General features: G+C 40.2%; 1 protein-coding gene across 2 annotated transcripts in view; it reads right to left on the bottom strand.

Moving 5' to 3' along the window:
- The window catches only part of LOC124151794, an 84730-nt gene that overhangs the window by 59510 nt on the left and 2184 nt on the right, over positions 1-23036 (bottom strand). For both annotated transcript variants that reach the window (XM_048401759.1, XM_048401760.1), the window contains exons 3-16: positions 19729-19801; positions 19153-19263; positions 18229-18353; positions 15355-15538; positions 14293-14361; positions 13595-13817; positions 12385-12497; positions 10293-10418; positions 9196-9390; positions 4519-4664; positions 3362-3507; positions 2438-2544; positions 1537-1634; positions 255-356 (exon numbers count right to left, since the gene is read on the bottom strand). In XM_048401759.1, the coding sequence (XP_048257716.1) occupies positions 255-356; positions 1537-1634; positions 2438-2544; positions 3362-3507; positions 4519-4664; positions 9196-9390; positions 10293-10418; positions 12385-12497; positions 13595-13817; positions 14293-14361; positions 15355-15538; positions 18229-18353; positions 19153-19263; positions 19729-19801 (1818 nt within the window). The remainder of the gene's footprint in view (positions 1-254; positions 357-1536; positions 1635-2437; positions 2545-3361; positions 3508-4518; positions 4665-9195; positions 9391-10292; positions 10419-12384; positions 12498-13594; positions 13818-14292; positions 14362-15354; positions 15539-18228; positions 18354-19152; positions 19264-19728; positions 19802-23036) is intronic.

The following is a 23036-nucleotide window of genomic DNA, read 5'->3' as shown; positions in this document are numbered from 1 at the left end:
GTCAGCTTGATTGGGGGAGAAAGCCCAAAGTGATGCAAGTCTCAAACATTTAACAAGTTGGTGAAACCCACAAGCACATGTATGGTGCTGACATACCAAACCTGGATTCAAACCTATAATAATTTTTGTTTGGAATACTTCAGGGCTTAACTCTGCAGGGCACATTGGGGTTCCTCAGACAATTGGGCACATGTGTTCCCAGAAACAAGAAAACAGGATGCAGTATTCCCAATGGACATTTCTGCCAGGCTTACTTGAAGTCAGCTGGTGTGTTGTGGAGGTAGCTGTGAGACCCAAGACCACCGCCGCCACCAACTGTACCCTCCGTCTCCGTGTTGCGACGATGGTTCTGCGGGCTGGAAAAAATACAAAAACTTTTTACAGACTTTGTACCTATTTCAGCTTTTGGTCAAGGGGAGGTAACTCAGTGTCTAGAGATGCAATCACTGTGAGACTGCATGAAATTAATACAATGTTCTTGGGCTAACCTTTTATGTGAAGGTGAGAGGGTTTATTATTTTCAATTTTACATAGAACAAAAGCAACAATTGACATCATTGTTTTCTACACAAGAACAGTAACCCATTTTGTGTCTAGTCATGGCTGGTTGATGGGGAATGATGTGATCAATTCATTCAAGGCCAGGATGGATGAAGACGATCTAACACTAGTAAAGAGTGATTGAGTAATAAGATTGTGCAACACTCATACTCAGCTTGCAATTTCAGTAAAAGTCTAACATTGAAACTACACACAAAAACTCACATGTGACAGCTAGTGACTCAAAAAAGGTCATGATTTTGTCTTATACAGACAGATCACTACAGCCATGTCTACACCTGAGCTCTAGTTGTGTATGACCCAAATAGCCCAATAATCTACAAGGTGAGGTCAAATGTAGTTTAATGTCTCGTTCAAGATTATTGCTATTACATAGCTACGTGTATGCACATGAGTGGCTGCTTGTACTTATTCAGACTAATGACGGTTTTATAGTGCTAGCCTGCTGAGATACCATGCCACAGTTTAACATGGATACCCCACTCAGACTGTATACTCATAGCTGACCAGTCCTTGTTTTATCCCCTTATGCCAAGTGAGTGAGTATGGTTTTACTCTGCTTTTAGCAATATACCAGCAATATCACGGTGGGTGACACCGGAAAATGGGCTTAACACATTGTACCCATGTGGGGAATGGAACCCTGGTCTTCAGTGTGACGAGCGAATGCTTTAACCACACGGCTAACCCACTGCCCCCCTTATGCCAAGCACCAGGCAGGGTAACAATAATTTAACGCCTTTTGGTGGCTAGGGAATCAAACTACCAACCTTCTGCTCTGTGGGCAGACACTCTATCTAATAGACCACGGAGACGGTCTCAACCATTAATGGCTAACATCTCTACCTTGTGTGTTATGTAGCAAGGTTAGTGATGTGTTTGGTTATTTGTTCAGTGACTGGTACGTACTGTTTGTGTTACAGACGCTCTATCCAGTTGGCTACAAAGGTCAAGGTCTCCCAATAATCTACAAACCTTTGCCTCTTCACGTTGCCTGATTCATGTGACAGTCCACCATCGTTGATGGTCAGGGTTCTCTCGATGGAGCGGAAATAGTTCATGATGCTGAGACACTGCAAAATAACATTGAGGATTAGAACTGGATCTGCCTTAATACAGTATAATCAGGTGTTGAACAATCAGTTGGTGATGAATACAAATTCATTGATTCAAGGATTCATTGATTCAAACTTGCATCCATAGAGCCTTCACTTAAATGAGTGAGAGTCTTTCAGTTCGGCTAAAAAAATAAGTCTTGGTACTCAGGCACCACCCGCATCATCATAGAGTCCACCACATGCTTTGTTTTTATTTCCATTTTTAAAAAAATAAAAAAATCTAAATAATTTAAAACAATGCGATCCAATATAGCACACAGTTCCCTTTACATGTGCACTGCTTTACTGTGCATCTCATGTTATGGTCATGGTGGCAGTAGGAGTTTTTATGCTTGTGTATGTAGGGAGGTCCTTTCCCAGGTTGATGGTACACAACTGTTTATTAGTTACATACTAGTTTGAACAAGCAAAAAAATAAAAAGCAACAGAGCCCGCCTGCACTATGTTTTCAAAAGTCATTGCCTGAGAACCAATGCTATTATTTTTTTAAGCCTTATATCGCGGCGTCAGATTGATGTGAGAGTAATACTAGAAGTGATGCAGGTCTTTTACCAAAACAAGAATCATAACCACACGAATCTGGGATTCGACCCACGTTCATAGGCTTCTGGCTTGCCTGAGAGACTCAACTGCACCACAGACAACAGGGCCACCCATTCACCACGTTCACCCAAGGGAGATAACTCTGCAGCAACAGTAACACCCATGTTTATAATCCTACCCGACAACATGACTATAAAATAAAAGTTGCGACTGACCGATCTGCGTAGATCTCGCAGCCTCAGATGCCTCAGCTGAAGGAAGGAGAGGTACGCCCCCTGGATGTTGACAGTGGCACTCTGGTCATGCTCTCCTTCATCGAGACCTGGGTAAGAACACCACATCATCAACATTTACACTCCAACCTTTGTGTTATAGATTCATAAAATAACATACAGTCATTCACTACATCCTTGTTCCCATATTTGGAACTTGCAGATTTCCCATAAGCCAGTCGACATTACACACAGGCCAAAATTAGACTCATTAACGGCTTTCATCTTTCTACCTTGAGACTGCTGTATTTCATAAGAAGGTCCTTGTTATTTGTTCTGTTAATGGTTTAATAATCTTTGTTTGTTTGTTGTTGACGCTGCACTCAGCAATATTCCAGCTATATGACGACGGTCTGTAAATAACCAAGTCTGGACCAGACAATCCAGTGATTGACATCATGAGCATCTATCCATGCAATTGGGATATGATGACATGCATCAGCCAAGTCATCAAGCCTGACCATCAAATCCCATTAGTCAACTCTTACGACAAGCATAGTCGCCTTTTACAGCAAGCATGGGATGCTGAAGACCTATTCTACCCCGGATCTGCACAGGTTTAATAATCAACTGGTATTTGATCTATTGTGTCACAAACATTAAATACACTGAATTTATAAATATAATTTAGTTTGCAAATATTGTCATAAATGTCCTTAAGTAGTTATTGTCATAGGTGTTGTGTGCAAGAAGGAATGCTATGATGACATATTCAGGTTGTCATACTAAAAGTTTGGAAGCCATTCAGTGAAACTTGATGACAATCTCTAAAACTTCAAAAAGGAAGAATAATGTGACTGACAAAACTCATAACCTGAAGACCAGTTGTTCTGATTTATATAAGAACTTCATATATTTTGTACCTACCCAGCATTTGCACCGTGTTCACGTAATCGTAACTGTCCTTCCTTTTACGAGCACTAGAAGCTCTGGCCTGACTCCCACTGAAGTTGACGTTCTCCAATTCCCTCTCATCGAAATCCTGAGGGCTGGCCTGATCCTGTCTCTCAGCACTGAAACACACAAAACATCCTGTATGTGACATGAAACGATTACCAACACATTTCATCTGAAAACCATTCAAAGCCAGCAATGTTAGGTCTAAATCATTGTGGTTTGTAAAGATTGTGACTAGACCAGAAGAACCAGTGATTGATAGTGAGAGCAGCAAGTCACTTAAACAGGGTTGTCTCCCCTGGTGTTCACCCTTTCTGTACTATTGATACTAGGCTGCCATTTCTGAGTGAGTGAGTGAGTGAGTGAGTGAGTGAGTGAGTGAGTGAGTGAGTGTGTGCGTGCGTGCGTGCGTGCGTGCGTGCGTGCGTGAGTGAGTGAGTGAGTGAGTGAGTGAGTGAGTGTGAATTGGGTTTAACGCCGCTTTTAACAGTATTCCAGTTATATCACGGCATGTCAGCTTAATGTGGGAGGAAAGCCCGAAGTAATGCAGGTCTCAGACGTTTACCACTTCGGTGAAACCCACAAGCACGGTATGGTGCTGACAAACCTAGAAACATAATCGGGCGAACCGGGATTCGAACCCATAATCATAGGTTTCTGAAGTGCCCAAGGGACGCAACCCTGCACAGCGAATTGCGTCACCTTAGATGACTGGGCCACCCGTGACCCCCACTGATAAATAGAACCGTTGCTCATGCTATCAACCACTGGTTTGTCAGCTCTTTACGTGTTTGTTTACAAATCATATGACATAACTCATAGCTGACTCACAGCAGCACTAAACAGTATTCACGCATGCTCTTAAATACAGTCATGCGATGTTGAACAAATAGAATCAACTTGTATGACGTTTAGAAATGATACACATATGAGAGAAAGTTTATTGATGTCAACGTCATTCACCAGATGAAGGAGTAAGCATATACTCTGAAACGTCATGTTCCTCATAATTAAAAAGTTGACATCCTTAAATTCTCTCTTTTAAAAGAATTGATGGTACGCAGAACAGTAAAGGGTGTTTATGACAAAAACACTGAAAGACATGAATCACACAGTAAAATACCTACTCAGTGTACAGATCTGGGTTTGAGTATATCTTTTTCCACACCTGCGTGGTGTTGCTACGGGTGCGGTGCGACGTCACAGAAGCAGCTTGCACATGCGGAGGATCGCGCACCATGCCTGCTTGCTGGCGCAGGGTGTCTTGAACTGTCTGTGTGCAAAACCATAGAAGACATGCAGTGCAAGAAGCATCGACAATGCAAAGACCTGTGTCACCAACTGTAAATTTAGGTCAACAAAATGGACACCAAAACGGCAAATATGTGTCTTAATCTCATTCCTTCCTTTTCAATAAATGGCCACACAGGTCTTTGGAATATAAATAAAATGGTGCTCATAATTCTTTCAAATTGCTAAACCGTTTTGCATGTGGACAAATAACACTGAAAAAAAAGATACCATATATGCATTATCATGCTTGTGACGACAACAGTTATGCATTCTACTTTCTTGTGACGACACCAGTAACAGTGCATGTTGTAGAGGCCTCCAAGTTTAGGTTTTCTGCAATTTTATTCTAAACTTGGAAATTATATTTGTTTGTAAAACTTTAGGAACAGACAAATAAATTTACAATGCAGAAACTGATCACGTTGACAAAATAAAATCTAAATTGACATTATTTGATACTTAGAGTTCTCTTTTGGCTAATAAATCCATGCATCCTTCATTTTGATTGGTGGTCAAAGTTTACTCAGGGTCCCCCTGATATCGATGTTACGTATACATCTGATGGAGGATTAGGCACATGGAGATGGAGGGAGGCATCAAATCAGAATAAACATGTATTGTTTAGTGTAAAAATATCATTTATACTTATCCTGAGTCATACTTTTTGCTTATCTCTCTCTATTTCTGAAAGGTAGTGAAAACTTCCTGAATTGTGTTCCCGGAGAACAGAAAAACAGCAGTCGAACACACCCCTGGTCAGCGGATGCGAACGAGAAAAATGTAACAAGCCGGTATACTCTTCACTCTCTCATTTCCCTTACCTTATGGCCAAAACACAGGGAAGAGGGGATGGCTTTAGCGTATGAGTCAGGATAAGTATTAAGGATATTTTTACTCTAAAGAATACATATATAACTTATCCTGACTACTAATTTGTTTGTTTGTTGTTTAACGCCGCACTCAGCAATATTCCAGTTATATGACGGCGGTCTGTGAATAATCGAGTCTGGACCAGACAATCCAGTCATTGATATCATGATCATCAATCCACGCAATTGGGATACAATGACATGCATCAACCAAGTCAGCAAACCTGATCACCTGATCCCGTTAGTCGCCTCTTACGACAAGCATAGTCACCTTTCACGGCAAGCATGGGTTGCTGAAGACCTATTCTACCCCGGATCTTCATGGGTCTGACAACTAATTACTGGAATCCCATATAGGTGGTGGGTTCCACCTGTGTGTGTGGTCCAGAATGAGATCTGTTCAATTCACCCCCTGGGTATGGGATAATTTCTTTATATCCATGTGGGGTACCACTTACTTCTTGTGAAAGAGAGGAATAAATCTGATAGATTTGGTGGATTTAGTAAAGTTCGCTAAGGAAAATAATATTTCCTGCTTACTTTAAACTAGAGTGTAAAGAGGAGGCAATAAGCTTAAAACAATCGTTTTCACTCATAGTAAAACAGTGAGTGAATGAGTGAGTGAGTGAGTGAGTATGGTGTTACGCAGCTTTTAGCAATATTCCAGCAATATCATGACGGAAGACACCAGAATTGGCTTCTCACATAGTACCCATGACGAGAATCAAACCCGGGTCTTTGACCTGATGAGCGAACGCTTTAACCACTAGGCTACCTGACCGCCCCCATAGTAAAACAGGGGAACATGGACTCTTGGCCATTGGTTATAGGACAGTAACCTGACATCAGGAAGTCTGTGTGATATGGGTGAGTACTTGTAGAAAGGTCTATCTTCCAGTAAGCACTGTCAGTTGCTGCTTAACAACTAATGGTCCAACTTGGTGAAATCCAGCAACATCTTGTGTGGAGAAGTCTCTGAGATAATGATTAGCGAAGACAGTATCCAATATCCAGAAACAACCTTACATAATTGTCGGGAAGGAGCAGTTGCCATGAACATGATGAAGAGCTAGAGTAGACGCCATGGCTCTCACTTCATGCGGAAGAATGTAATTCAAGTTTAAAAAATTATAAAAAAGGATTAAGTTTGATAGGATGGCTCGGATTACAAAGCTCAGGATATTTTCCCCCAACACTCAAATGGCCAAAAATGAGAAGAATGACGAGTATACTGGCTTGGTAACGCAGACCAGGGGTGTGTTTGGGTGAGCTGCTCTCTGGAAACACAGTTCATGAAGTTTCCACTACAATTAGTACGAGTCAGGATAAGGTAAAATGATTTGAGTTCACTGAGATGGGATGAAGCTTCTTAAGTTAACTATCTAGCTCTTTATAGCAGCAGCTGGGCCCACTTGCACAAAACGATCTTAGCGCTAAGACTATCGTAAGCCTATGTTAAAGTATGGGAGTTAAGATCATCTTAGCGCTAAGATCGCTTTGTGCAAGTGGGTCCTGGACTTGATTATCACACACTGTCACTTGTTTGGAGTCAGTAAAAGTTAAGCAAGAAGTCAGCAGACAAGATGGTGACATTTTCACTTAAAGTGATTCTATTTGTTGTCAAACTGAAAAAATATCATCAACTTATATGTTTGATACCCATGAACCATTTGCAACTATTTCATGTTTGGTGCATTCATATTCATTGATATCTTTCATGATAATTTAAAAATTGATATGGTTCCTTAAAATGATAGGAACCCAACGCTCCCTGAAAGAAAATCAACTTGCAGGTCTGTGTCTGTCAGAACAATGAATCATGCAGAGCAAGTGACACTACATGTAAAGCTGGGTTCACAGCTAACAGTTCATCCCAAACAGTCTCAACCAGGCATGTTACTTTGGAAATAACAGAGCTCCAGATAAGCTTTTGGTGTTGTGGGTATTTAACCCATGCATTTTAAAATCATTGGGTATCAGTAAATCTATCTGGGTATTCAAATTTCTGTCACCCACTAGTTTTTACACATGTGGGTATTTAAGTTAAATATTTAAAAACACTATTCATGTAGTCCCTGCAAACTGGTGTCGTGTGGGTTCGAGAGCTTTATAGGACTAAAAAATACCACGATACTTCCACATTTGCTAATCGAATACGCAGGGTTACTTCACAATATTTTGATGATACGCACAAGTTTTATTTTTGTAGATTATCTGTAATGTTCGTTGCGTATTTGATACACTTGGATTTTATTTTTCTGCGTATTTCTGCATTTCTGATGCATATTTTACCGCAGCTTCTCTGGAGCTCTGAATAACATATTAAATTTACACATGAGACTATTCTTATTTTACAAAAGTATTCCAAAATAGTGCCATGGCACTGTAGCTCACCTGGATATGAAGTCAACAGTTTCAAATGTCAGCAAGACAGCCACTTTACACAAGTTGTGGTCAGCATTGATTTTGAAATTCTTTCTGATAGAAAGACAATTTTCTGTGTTTTACATATTTTGTGTTTATTTCTAATAAAACACTCTAAATTTCAAAAATACCTTGGTTATTTAACCTCAATTTAAATTCTGATGCCAGACTGCAACTTCAGCCTCTAGTCGGAAACCCGAGTATAATAAAATCTATGTTGGTCAAGTAAGATCAGCCGATACCAGTGCATTAACAAAGACTAGTCTACTGATAATAATGCCTAGATACAAGTTCAGGTTTGTAATTTCAAATTCCATTTGTTCAAAGCTAGAGTCCAACTATGTGTTACACAGGATACCTCACCAGTCTGTGACAATAGTAACTAGTCAAAGCCACAAATTTAACAACAATTTTATTCAATCTGTTGTCCCAATACTAACACTAAAGCTCCACACAATTTCCGTATTTGTGTAAAATATGCAAAACAAGTCACCATTACCCAGCATGAAGATTTTCAGAAATCCAATAGTTTTTCTTTTCAGATCTTTATTTACTGATCGAATGCTGGCATCATGAGAACTCTACAGCAGTGAAAAACACAACAGTGACTTGTATTCGCTGTTGTGAGTTTATGCGACATGTTACACACTTGGGCCAGCACACAAACAGCTACAAATTAGAAGTCACATAGCACATCATTTTAAGCAGAATTATTTAAGAAAAATGTCTAGTCATTGGTCTGGACCCAAGGGAGTAATATCACTACCCAATGTAAACGGTATGTGTGAGTAATTATTATATGGCGGAAAAATTTATCTGAAGCCCTGTGACACAAACATCTACTGAAAACTTGAAGGAGGTTTTACTCATAAAAAGGTATGTCTCCCCCCTCCTTTTTTTGATACATTATTTCAAGTTGTTACTACAAATGTGTTTGCAAATAAAAAATATAATAAAAGCAAATTATTGCCTTAAAAAATAATGGTTCCATACAGAAATATTCATTAGCTGTAGAGTTTTGGAGGGAAGCAAACACTACTTGTTTCCGACTTAGAGAGTGTGTGTGTGTGTTTGGACACGTAATGATGCCAAGTAGGGGATGGTAGACTAAACATATTTTAAACATTGCACTAGTTTGACTGTTGGAGACTAGCCTCAGCCATGAACCCTGATAAAGCATTATAGTTGAGCAGCGACAACGGCATGCACCCCACCTACCTCTGCATCAGTGACATGGAGGAAGTGAGCTTGTACTCTCAGAACCTCATCAACGTTGTTGGTCTGTCGGAGCTGTGTCCATCTCTTCTCCTGAGTTGAATCCCGATTTGACTTGAGAGTGATGAAGGACTGCCAGTTGGCATCCTTCAGGAGGGCGTGGTTCGGGGAGTCTGATCCCCACGCATCCTGCCCGCCCTACAAATAGGAGAGGTGGGGTGAAACGGGGTTAAAGGCTTAAAAAATGAAAGAATTGGTTCCCAGGCAATAACTTTTGAAAATATAGTGCGGGCAGGTATTGTCTTTTTTGGTTTGTTTTTTTGCTTGTTCAAACTAGTATGTAACTAAATAAACAGTTGTGTACCATCAACCTGGGAAAGGGCCTCCCTACATAAACAAGCATACAAACTCCTACTGTGCGCTGTTTTGGATCGCATTGTGTTTAAGTGTTAGGATTTTGTTTGTACTTTAAAAAAAAAAAAATGAAAATAAAAACGAAACGTGTGGTGGACATTATGATGATGCAAGGGGTGCCTGAGAACCAAGACTATTTGTTTATTTAGCCTAATATTGACTATTACATCATATGTGTGTGTGGCTGCTTGTCTTTGTCCAGACTAATGCAGGTTACAATAAGGACACATTAATCCCATCTCACCAACTTTCTGTCATGTTATGAAAAGATAAAACACAACTGAACATCAACAGTTTCCCCATTTCAATATTTTGGTCCTTGTCTCCATGTTGCTCAGACAATATTTCCAAAATGTTCAGGCTTGTTTACACCTTATTCTCAACTTGTTTACACCTTATTCTCAACTTGTTTACACCTTATTCTTAACTTGTTTACACCTTATTCTCAACTTGTTAACACCTTATTCTTAACTTTTTAATCTCTTCAATTTAACTTGGTTATTATTTTCAACATGTTCAGACCTAAATCCAAATTCATTCAACGCTTCTTTTCAACTCTTTTTAGGAGTTCAGATCTCATTTCAGTTAATTTCGACCTTGTTTTATACTGGTACCTTGTTATCATAACATAACCAAGCAGCATGAGTGAACCAGTACACCATCACTCGCTGTTTGACCTCACTCACCTCAACCCTGTCATACATCTTGAAGGTGTTCATGTGTTCTTGCTTGATGAAGATGTGCTTGAACCTGCGGTTGATGGCAGCAAACAGCTCCATCTCATCCGCAGTGCTGCGGATGCTGTCCAAGTCCTGGGACAAAACTCTCACATGAATACAAGTCTGTAGATCATCTACACATATATTTGCATAAATATGGTCCAGGGCCTAGTTCCACAAAGCGATCGTAGGGCTATGATTGTCGTAAACCTATGTTAAAGTATAGGAGTTATGATCATCTTAGCGCTACTATTTCTTTGTGGGGTCCAGATCTTAGTAGAAGTAAATTGGCACTTAATAAATTCTTGCTGTATACATTTGAATTCCTAACACTGTGCATGTATGCCGTACAACACCAGTCATATATACTACAGCAAAAAATGTGTTAAAGAACACCTAATTCAGGTCATATTAACTATAGTGATATGAAAGAATTGGGTGTTCTTTATCTTCTTTTGAGTAGTATATATATATATATATATATATATGTAAAATAAAATAATAAAGTCCACGTTAGTCCATCATCTTCTTTATATCAGTTTCATACATAGTACTTTCGCTGTCTCATGACAGCTCTTCAGTGTAACTGACATTGACATATAATGACGTCATACTTATAATGACATCATAAATTACATCTGTGACGTCATAATGTATTTACACACTCCAGCGACGACACCAAGTAATTTAATTTAATTTAATTTAACAATTTTATCTCATTTTTGTATATATATATTTTTATATATATATATCACTTAACTAACTACCATTCATAAACAAACACAGTTAAGTCACAAATATTTATAAGAAACGCAATGTAAATGTTGAACAGAGTTTTGAATAGCCTCCCATTGTTCTGCCAGGATCTGCTGTTCATGTTTCTGAACTGCAGATTTAGCTACGAGTCTTGGTTTGTCAGTAACATGCTCATGAGTCCATTCAAGAGACAAATGACCTGTGAAGATCTGGGTTAGAAATGGTATTTAGGAACCCATGCTTGTCGTAAGAGGCAACTAACGGGATCGGGTGGTCAGACTCCCTGACTTGGTTAATGCATGCCATCATATCCCAATTGCATGGATTGATGCTCATGATATCCATCACTGGATTGTCTGGTCCGGACTCGATTATTTACAGATCACCGTCATATAGCTGGAATATTGCTGAATGCGATTAAACTATAAGCAAACATTCAAAGTGGCAAACAATCTACATCATCAATGATCATGGCTTTCCTCCCAAATTACGCTGACACCGTATTGTTGTTTGAAATGGAGTTGAACCCAACTCATTCAATCAAAATATTGCCATGTCATATGTTCCTTACCTTGATTGCAGTTAACCTTCAGTTCAACATAGCTATATTACTGTTGCACCCTGGCACCACTAAAGTTATCTCATAATTTTCCGGATCTACAATCTCATTAAAATCAGATCTAAGTTCTCGCTGCCGCTGAACAAAGATCTGAGGTCATTCCATTACCGGTCACGTCAGAACGACCTTTCGCAAACTCTGACCGATCACTTAAATGACTGACATGAAGTCGACATCAGCCAATTAGAAAGCAGTTTTACGGCACTCAGTTCAACCTGGCGACTTCCATTTCACACTACGCTTGAAAAATATGTTGACACAGTTCTCGATTAAAATTTTGAAAATTGAACAGATGAACATTCCGGAATGTCTTCTATATGGTTGAGATTGTTTGGCAGTGCTTCCCATGTACCGTGAAACGCTTCTTCCATTCAAATGTTAATCCCATGGAAGAGATAGACTTTTGACGGAATCAGTCGTAAAGGCTGTAACTGCTGTTCAGAATACCCCGTGTTAACGTTTTCGAGGTTGCATGATTAGAAAAACATTCCAACTGTCACTTTCATGATCTGGTAAGCAACGCTTTGATTGGTCGTATGAAAGGTTGTTATGACGTGACCCGTAATGAGATGTCCTCAGATCTTTGTTTAGCGGCAACGAGAACTTAGAATTGATTTTAATGAGATTGCCTGATCTAATTCCCGTTAACTTGCAATAAAGAGACCCCCCATTACTGTCACTCACAAACTGGATGCCGTAGATGTTGACTAGGAAGGCAAGTTGTGGCTTCAAGGCGTCGAAGTCCGTCACATGACGGGGCAGACACAGGTTGTGTTCATCTGATGCCAGACCACCTCCTGGAAACCATGGAACCACAGCCATATAGTACACACAAATTTGTTTGTTTATTTGTTGTGAATCGAGTCCAGTCTCCCCTTATCTTATGCCGATTCTGGGGGCAAAACAGGACCCTTCTCCCTCCCCATCCCTGTAGTATCCCAACAAGAGGACAAAGTCATCAATATCCCCCACAATGGTAAATACTTGTCTTGTATAAATATATGAGACTTGTTGCCATGGAAGCTTGACAAATATTTGTTCAAATAATCCCAAACTATCAAAAGGCACCAGTTCACCACTAGAACTATCTGTGTGCCAAGTTTGGAGTACAGAAGTACTACTTCAGAAACGAGCATTACCCCCAATTTCAGTCGAAGTCAAAGTTGTTGCCATGGATACTCAAATATAATTTTTTTTTAAATCCAACACTATGAAAAGGCACCATTTCACCACTAGACCTAAAGATTCATCCACACTAAAGTTATGTCTAAGGTTAACTTTAAATCATCGTACAAGGGAACCTATGAGAACTACAGGAACTCTCCAGACAGCTGTCATATTGCTGGGATATCCCTACTAACTTCTGACAATCTCATAAGACATAGAAGATAGAATGGAATCACTAAAATATAATCTCTATCTGTTTTACTCATCTTTCTATTTACACGTGTCATCCAGTTCGACAGATCAGAGTATAAATGATGTGACTATAGACAGAATTTGCACGGATCGGGAGGTGAGTTTGAGACAAACAGGAATTTGACATATCCAATTCAACAGATCTGAGTATAAATGATGTTAACAAAGACAGAATTTGCACGGATCGGGAGGTGAGTTCGAGACAATCGGGAATTTGACACATCCAGTTCGACAGATCGGGGTATAAAAGATGTTAACATAGACAGAATTTGCACAGATCGGGAGGTGAGTTTGAGACAAGCGGGAATTCGACACATCCAGTTCGACAGATCCGAGTATAAATGATAATAACATAGACAGAATTTGCACGGATCGGGACGTGAGTTTGAGACAAGTGGGAATTCAACACAATGTTTGACTGTAGTTGATAAATAACCTAATTACAAACAGACAATCCCCACATCCAATCACTGACCTGAGGCAGCAGCAGCATACAGCATGGAGGATGAGGCGAGGGGGTTGGTGGAGAGGAGGGTGAGGTTGATGGGAGGTGGGGCAGGGATGGGGGTTGACAAAGAGCGGCTGGAAGCAGCAGAACTTGGTCTGGATGCGGGTCCTGAGCGAGGACGACTTCCAGGGAAGAGGCCCATACCATCATCGTAACGGGATGCGAAGCGGGAAGCACCTGTTATCTCCTCCTGAAACAAGTTTTAGAATGGAATATAAGGATGAAATGTCAACTGTTGAATGTCATGGAACATCTTGAGAGGGTTGAATTGTAAGCTGCTTTGGTCTATATTTCAGTTACATCAGGGTATATCAGCTTATTGTGGGAGTGAAACACGAAGTGATGCATGTTCGGTGAAACCCACAAGGCATGGAGCTGACAAACTCAGAAACATAATCAGGGCAAATCTTGGATTCAAACCCATCATATAGGTTCATGGCACTCATAACAGATGCATCCCTGCAAAGTGAATTCCGGCGCCTATGGCAATTAAGCAACTGGAATAATGTGCTGCCTCAGAAGTTCCATTTTTAGCTCACATCAGAAACTTAATGTTTGGCTTGTTATTGCAAAAAAACAGTTATTTAATTTGAATCAGTTCAGTATAAAAACAGAGTGTAGTTAAGTTCAACAGAAGTAGTTCCAGTACACAAATCAGGCCTCACCTGTTCCACTTTGTCCATGTCTGGAGGTGCGATCTCCGACTGGTGACTCACTGGCAACCACTGGAGAACCTGTAAGTACATGCAGGAGATCTAGTATCTATGTCTTAAACATCCCCACTGCAGCAAAACAAGGGTTCTTTGGGGAAATATCATAAATTTTTAAAACAATCTCGGTTGATGAAAATGTAACAAATTACCGGTAATCCTGATGATAAATCCAAATATTAGTAAAATCTAAATATTTTTTACATTTGTATACTTATCCTGCATTACTTCTTAAAACATTCACTGCTAACCTTACGACAACAAAAAAGACAGCGTAGGGCGATTCTCAATTCTCATGTGACAAATACCTATACTATAATCAAATGGTATAATTAAACAAATTATATAATGACAATCTCATGTTGAGCCAGAAATGTGTGACAGCCATCATCATGTTCTGTGAGCTTGTGATTCTTCAAACAATCTCATTAAAATCAGATCTTAGTTCTCGCTACCGCTAAACAAAGATCTGAGGACATCCCATTAGGGCTCACGTCAGAATGACCTTTCATCCGACCAATCAGAGCGTCGCTTACCAGATCATGAAAGTGACAGTTGGAATGTGATTTCTAATCATGCAGCCTCAACAACTTTAAAACGGGATATTCTGAACGATAGTTACGGGCTTAACGACTGAATCTATACAATCTAGACCATATATTAGCCTTTCGAGAATGTTCTTTTGTTCAGGTTTCAATTTTTAAGCAAGAATTTATCAAAATATGTTTCGAAGCGTAGTCGCCAATTTGAAATTAGTGCCGTAAAGCACGAGAAAACTGCCTTCTGATTGCCTAATGTCGACTTCTTGTCAGTAAATCCATTGGTCGGTCAGAGTTTGCGAAAGGTCGGTCTGACGTGACCCGTAATGTTATGTCCTCAGATCTTTGTTTAGCGGCAACGAGAACTAAGATCTGATTTTAATGAGATTATTCCTCAAATGGCCACTACATCAATGACTGGTGACCAGCAACCCTGTTAACAGAATCCAACAATTCTGTATCTCCGCCGTGTGTTTACCCTGAGGTACTGGTTGAACTGCTTGACAGAGTGGAGGTTGCAGATGAGCCAGCGGAGATAGATGAGCAGGTCCTCCATCTTGATGGCGGTGATGGGAGTATCCTTGCCCTCCAGTAGACTCTCCCTGGCCACACTGAGACGCTGGGCGCGTTGCACGCAGTCGTGGTACTCGTTCAGGATGTGACTGCAAACATACATCAGGTCAGCTGGACCGACAACACCATACACAAGATCAAGTTAGACCAGCAACACCAGATCAGGTTAGACCAACAACACCATACATCAGATCAGGTTAGACCAACAACATCATACACCAGATCATGTTAGACCAACAACACCATACATCAGATCAGATTATACCAGCAACATCATACAAGAGATCAGGTTAGACCAACAACATCAGACACCAGACAAGGTTAGATTAACAACATCATGCACAAGATCAGGTTAGACCGACAACATCATACACCAGATCAGGTTAGACCAACAACATCATACACCAGATCAGGTTAGACCAACAACATCAGACACCAGACAAGGTTAGATTAACAACATCATATACCAGATCAGGTTAAACCAACAACATCATATACAAGATCAGGTTAGACTAACAACATCAGACATAACATCAGGTTAGACCAACAACATCATACACAACATCAGGTTAGACCAACATCATAGACCGCATCAGGTAAGACCAGCAACATCATACACCAGATCAGGTTAGACCAACAACATCATACACCAGATCAGGTTAGACCAACAACATCACACCAGATTAGGTTAGACAAACAACATCATACACCAGATCAGGTTAGACCAACAACATCATATACCACATGAGGTTAGACCAACAACATCCTACACAACATCAGGTAAGACCAACAACATCACACACAAGATCAGGTTAGACCAACAACATCAGACACCAGATCAGGTTAGACCAACAACATCACACATGAGATCAGGTTAGACCAACAACATAATATACCACATCAGGTAAGACCAACAACATCACACACAAGATCAGGTTAGACCAACAACATCATACACGAGATCAGGTTAGACCAAAATCATATACAAGATCAGGTTAGACCAGCAACATCATACACCAGATCAGGTTAGACCAACATCCTACACCAGATCAGGTTAGACCAACATCTTATACAAGATCTGGTTAGACCAGCAACATCATACACCAGATCAGGTTAGACCAGCAACATCATACACCTGATCAGGTTAGACCAACAACATCATACACCTGATCAGGTTAGACCAACAACATCATACACAAGATCAGTTTAGACCAACAACACCATACACGAGAAAAGGTTAGACCAACATCATATACCACATCAGATAAGACCAACAACATCATACACCAGATCAGGTTAGACCAACATCATATACCAGATCAGGTTAGACCAGCAACATCCTACACCAAATCAGGTTAGACCAAAAACATCATACACCAGATCAGGTTAGACCAACATCATATACAAGATCAGGTTAGACCAACATCATATACAAGATCAGGTTAAACCAGCAACATCCTACACCAGATCAGGTTAGACCAGCAACATCCTACACCAGATCAGGTTAGACCAACAACATCATACACCAGATCAGGTTAGACCAATAACATCATACACCAGATCAGTTTAGACCAACAACACCATACACGAGATAAGGTTAGACCAACATCATATACTACATCAGATAAGACCAACAACATCATACACCAGAACAGGTTAGACCAACAACAACATACACAAGATCAGGTTAGACCAACATCATATACCACATTAGATAAGACCAACAACATAATACCCCACATCAGGTTAGACCAACAACATCATACACCAGATCAGGTTAGACCAACAACATCATACACCAGATCAGGTTAGACCAAGAACATCATACACTAGATACCAACAACATCATACACCAGATCAGGTTAGACCAACAACATTATACACCAGATACCAACAACATCATACACCAGATCAGGTTAGACCAACAACATCATACACCAGATACCAACAACATCATACACCAGATCAGGTTAGATCAACAACATCATACACCAGATCAGGTTAGATTAACAACATCATACAGTAGATCAGGTTAGACCAACAACATCATACACTAGATCAGGTTAGACCAACATCATCATACACCAGATCAGGTTAGACCAACAACATCATACACCAGATCAGGTTAGACCAACAACATCATACACCAGATCAGGTTAGACCAACAACATCATACACCAGATCAGGTTAGACCAACAACATCATACACTAGATCAGGTTAGACCAACAACACCATACACCAGATCAGGTTAGACCAACAACATCATACACCAGATCACGTTAGACCAACAACATCATACACTAGATCAGGTTAGACCAACAACACCATACACTAGATCAGGTTAGACCAACAACATCATACACCAGATCAGGTTAGACCAACAACATCAGACACCAGATCAGGTTAGACCAACAACATCATACACCAGATCAGGTTAGACCAACAACACCATACACTAGATCAGGTTAGACCAACAACATCATACACCAGATCAGGTTAGACCAACAACACCATACACCAGATCAGGTTAGACCAACAACATCAGCCACCAGATCAGGTGACAGCAAACAACTATATCCTTGTGGTGGAATCTGTCAAGCATGGGTAGGGTGTTGACAAACAGAGAACCATAATCAGGGTGAATCTTGAAGACTTGAATTCCAATCACAGGAGTCTAAGGGACACAACTTTACACTGTGAATTGTGCTCCTTAGGCCTGCGGTACCTCCTCCATATCCCCAATACAGAACATGAATGAAGGACATGTTGACAGCTTACCTCAGTTTCTTCTGATAAAGTGGGTAGAGGGCTTCAATAGTGCTGGTGTGTTCACAGAATCTCTTCCATCTCAGCATGTGCAGGTGCTTGCACTGAACCAGCTGCTGAATACGTTCCGTGAAATACTGAACACACAAATATATTGGTCATGTTAGCACATGGCCACATTTGCTTTCAATCTCATTAAAGCCAAATCTTTACTCTGTTGCAAAACATCAATTTCCTTCATCACAACTCTGAAATGTACTGAAATACTAGCAAAACATAATGCTGCTTACAACATTGTAAGAAAAGGTTTTATAGAAGAAAAACATTCTTTTCTTTTCTGAGTTTTGCTTTTCAGATTTGTATTATGATGTGACTGACTTCAGGCAACAATACCGAGTATGTACTGGTCATGGGAACAAATACCCAAAACAAAATTAAACAAATCTAATCCTATATAATATCCAACAGAAACAGTAAGCAATTGGTTATAACTAAAACAATTAACAGATGAACACAACATATATGAGTGAGTGAGTTAGGTTTTACGCCGCTTTAAGCAATATTCCAGCAATATCACGGCGGGGACACCAGAAATGGGCTTCACACATTGTGCCCATGTTGGGAATCGAACCTGGGTCTTCGGCGTGGCGAGCGAACGCTTTAACCACTAGGCTACCCGACCGCCCCCAACATATATGAAGAAAACATACAAATTGTATTTAACTGTATGTCAAGATATGTAATAATAGTCTTATTCTTCTGACAGCCAAATATGTTTTTTTTCTGACACCATCACAAATAATTCTATAACACAAAACGATGGATAATATCATGATCTATTACTGTAAACAATGCTCTGACGTGACATCCCATTCACCGGGCTAATGCCTGCTTTGGGGCATTCAACAGGTTGAAATACATGGAATGTCCTCCTACCTGATGAAGAAGCAGCGGAAGACTCTGTGGGGTGTATTCAGGGGCTTCAGCGTTCATCATCTCCGTCTTCATCAGGTCAGCCTGCACCCTCAGTGGCTGGGCCTCGCTCACCTGAACATGGACGCATCATCTTTGTAGGCATCAGCACAAAAAGAAACATTGTTGCCAAAACAGACGTCTCCACCATAAACAAAGTTAGCATTCAGCACTTACCAATTTACAGGTCATACCAACTTAATGACTCCTTCAACTGATATGCAGGGCCCACTTGCACAAAGTGATCTTAGTGCTATGACTATTGTAAGCCTATGTTAAAGTATGTGAGTTATGATCATCTTAGCACTAAGATCGCTGTGTGCAAATGGGCCCTGGTTATTTTCTTTCCAGATGGGTTATGGGTAAAAGCCTAGTAGAAAAATTAAATTGCAAAACCTCTAGCTGGTGATCCTAAAAAAACTGACAAAGGGAGGCTACTCTGATCATTTAAAAACTGAGCCTCTTCCTGTTTCTTTTAAGGTTAACATTAAAACAGACATAATTGAGTTGGCCTGGCCCATCAATATCATATACATTCACCTGCATGGCTCTCTTAATGATCATCTTTCTCTCACGGCGGAAGTGCTCCACACTGCTAGGTATCGGCACTGAGCTGAAACAGCAAGCAAGAAATGAGTAGAACTCTCTCAGTCTGCTGTTATTGTCAGGGAAACACAGAATTGCATGAAGATCTGGGTTAGAATTAGTCTTCAGCTTATGCCCATGTTTGTTGTAAGAGGGGACTTAAACAGGATCAGGTGGTCAGGCCTGCTCACTAGGTTGATGCATGTCATCCCGTTAGTCACCTCTTACGACAAGCATGGGTTGCTGAAGACCACTTCTAACCTTTAATGGCTTTATCTTCATGGGTGTTATATGCAACATACAAAAGCTCATGAACAATTTCAAAAACACAGTTGTATAACACAGTTGTAATTAATTACCCAATGTAACTTACGTGCCTGTATTTGTTTACAGATCATTATTTTACCGATCGACTGCACACATCAAACAAACTCTACTGCAGTGAATACTGCATAGAAAAGGCAACATGTCTCATTTTTTGTTAATTAGACATGCGAATCACTGTTGTGAGTGTATGCGACATTTTACACACTTGGCAAATGCTTGGGGCAGCACATGACTACAAACTCACCTGAAACACCATTTCACACAGAATTGTTAAAGAAAATGTCTACTCATTGGTTTAAAAATACCCAATAGACTCATCTTCCTGAGGCAAGGCTGGAATTTCTGAGCTCGATTGTAGCGCCACCAGTGGCTATTACGAGTTATGTCCCTTCTAAGCCTAATGTCAGATGGATGTCAATTTCGCTACGTGATTGTGATTGGACTATGCATTGGCTAATTAGTCCAGCCAAAAAATAACTCCATAATCCCAGCTTTCTTCGGCAAGGGTGGAAACTGGACTTTTATAGACAGTTAACTCCCTTGCCTTGGGAAGATGAATAGTGAGTGAGTGAGTTGGGTTTAACGTCGCTTTTAACAGTATTCCAGTTATCTCACGGCATGTCAGCTTAATGTGGGAGGAAAGCTCGAAGTGATGCAGGTCTCAGACGTTTACCACTTCGGTGAAACCCACGAGCATGGGTATGGTGCTGACAAACCTAGAAACATAATCGGGGCGAACAGGGATTCGAACCCACAATCATAGGTTTCTGGCGTGCCAAAGGGACGAAACTCTGCACAGCGAATCGCGGCGCCTTAGCTGATTGGGCCACCCGTGCCCCCATGTGCACATGAATCTGGGTCTCTCAAGCCAACACTTTAATGAGTACCTCACTTATTCTATTTGTTTATGAAATATATTTAACTAGCCTTATTCTATTTTTTTATGAAATATATTTAACTAGCCATATGATTTTCAGATTTTTGTTAGAGGCAGAAAATATTTTTTGCTATTCCGCCAAGGTATACAATGACTTTTACCAATCAAGAAAGACAGGAATTTTATTTGTCATTCACCTTCATGATGAAGACAATACACCAAGAACTTTATTTTCATTTTGTAATCAATTTGATAGGCCAAATCAAGTTACAGTTTGTCCTGGACAGGAGTTTTTTGTTGAAAGAATCTCTGATACCTGTGAAAGGTAAACTGGTTGATCCATGGTTTGAATGTTGTTTTTAGCTAGTCAACAATATTCAATGCATGTATACCATCAAGGTCTGTAAATTAATAATCATGTCAGCACCAGGCAAACTAGTACATGTAGCTGATCGCCCATGCAGCGACCTCCACTGTTGCAGAGCAATGACACACAATCACACAGGGTACATCTTGTAACTGACATCACTAGTAAACATCACCAGTCAGCTCCTCTGCCATTGTTATGTTACATTAATATCATTGTTTGTTTGTTGTTTAATGCCACACTCAGCAATATTCCAGCTATATGACAGCGGTCTGTAAATAATCGAGTCCATCGAGGACCAGACAATCCAGTGATTGACATCATGAGCATCAATCCATGCAATTGGGATATGATGACATACATCAACCAAGTCAGCGAGCCTGACCACCCGATCCCGTTTGTCGCCTCTTAGGACAAGCATAGTCGCCTTTTATGACAAGCATGGGTTGCTGAAGACCTATTCTACCCCGGATCTTCAGGGTCACATTAATATCAACTCTTAAATTGAGAGACATAGCTGTAGGATTTACAACAGATAACTCCAGCAGGTCATCCTATCAGTACCTTAATTGATATAGATATTCCAACATTATAACACAGCAGAGATACCAACATGATCAACTATTTAAGAATTGCCTTCAATATCTTTTGTGCTTATGAAGGTATAAACGTAAAAAAATGGCATTCAAACTGTAACTATGTAAAGTGTGCACAAAGTTTTTTATGTTTATACCTCCATAAAAGCAAAAACATATTGCGGTCAATTCTTATAAATAAATATGTCAACAAAAGTAACCTCACAGACTTCTTTTTTAATCATTAACGCAAAAATCACTGCAGACAACAATGCACAATCAGTGACATTGTTCATTGCAATAATGCAACACATGCCTCTGTTATTTTATTTTTAGGGGGCATGGGTGGCCCAGTCGTCTAAGGCACCATGATTTGCTGTGCAGAGTTGCATCCCTTGGGCACGCCAGAAACCTATGATTGTGGGTTCGATTCCCGGTTTGCCCCGATAGTGTTTCTAGGTTTGTCAGCACCATACCCGTGCCCGTGGGTTTCACCAAAGTAGTGAACGTCTGAGACCTGCATCACTTCGAGCTATCCTCCCACATTAAGCTGACACTCCGAGATATAACTGGAATACTGTTGAAAGCGGTGTTAAAACCCAACTCACTCACTCACTATTTCATTATCAGTAATCAAGAGTGGGTATGGGCTAATTGTTTTGTTGGGGTTTTGGAAACATAAATTGCTTGGTTAGATAATCAGTTGCCACAGAATAACTTGCACGTTATCTATACACCCATGTTGGAAATGAACCCTGTGCATAAGGGTGAACACACTGATGACTCTGTTTATAGTAAGCTGCCTGTGACATGCGGATTCCAGGGTAGATTTGGTTCTGAAGAACCTATCCTGGTTGTAAAAGACAACATGGAACAGGTGGTCTGTAGGGCTGGAACAATACACCAAATGTGCCACGATACCTTGCTTACGATACAATACTATCATCATGATCATGATACTTGCATGAGCTATTATCTGTGGCAATGTCAAGTTTGCCGCAAAGGATGAAAATATTTACATTTTCACTACCTTTTTTCTCTAGTAATTAGTGTTTGGTGTTACATTTATTAAAGAATACATTTAAGGTAAGAATCGTTACTTGTTACTAAGTTTGCG

Source organism: Haliotis rufescens, unplaced genomic scaffold (assembly GCF_023055435.1).
Source record: "Haliotis rufescens isolate VD_foot unplaced genomic scaffold, xgHalRufe1.0.p SCAF_23, whole genome shotgun sequence".
Taxonomy (NCBI): domain Eukaryota; kingdom Metazoa; phylum Mollusca; class Gastropoda; order Lepetellida; family Haliotidae; genus Haliotis; species Haliotis rufescens.
The sequence above is the reverse complement of the archived record's forward strand: the minus strand, read 5'-3'. Positions and strand labels throughout refer to the sequence as shown.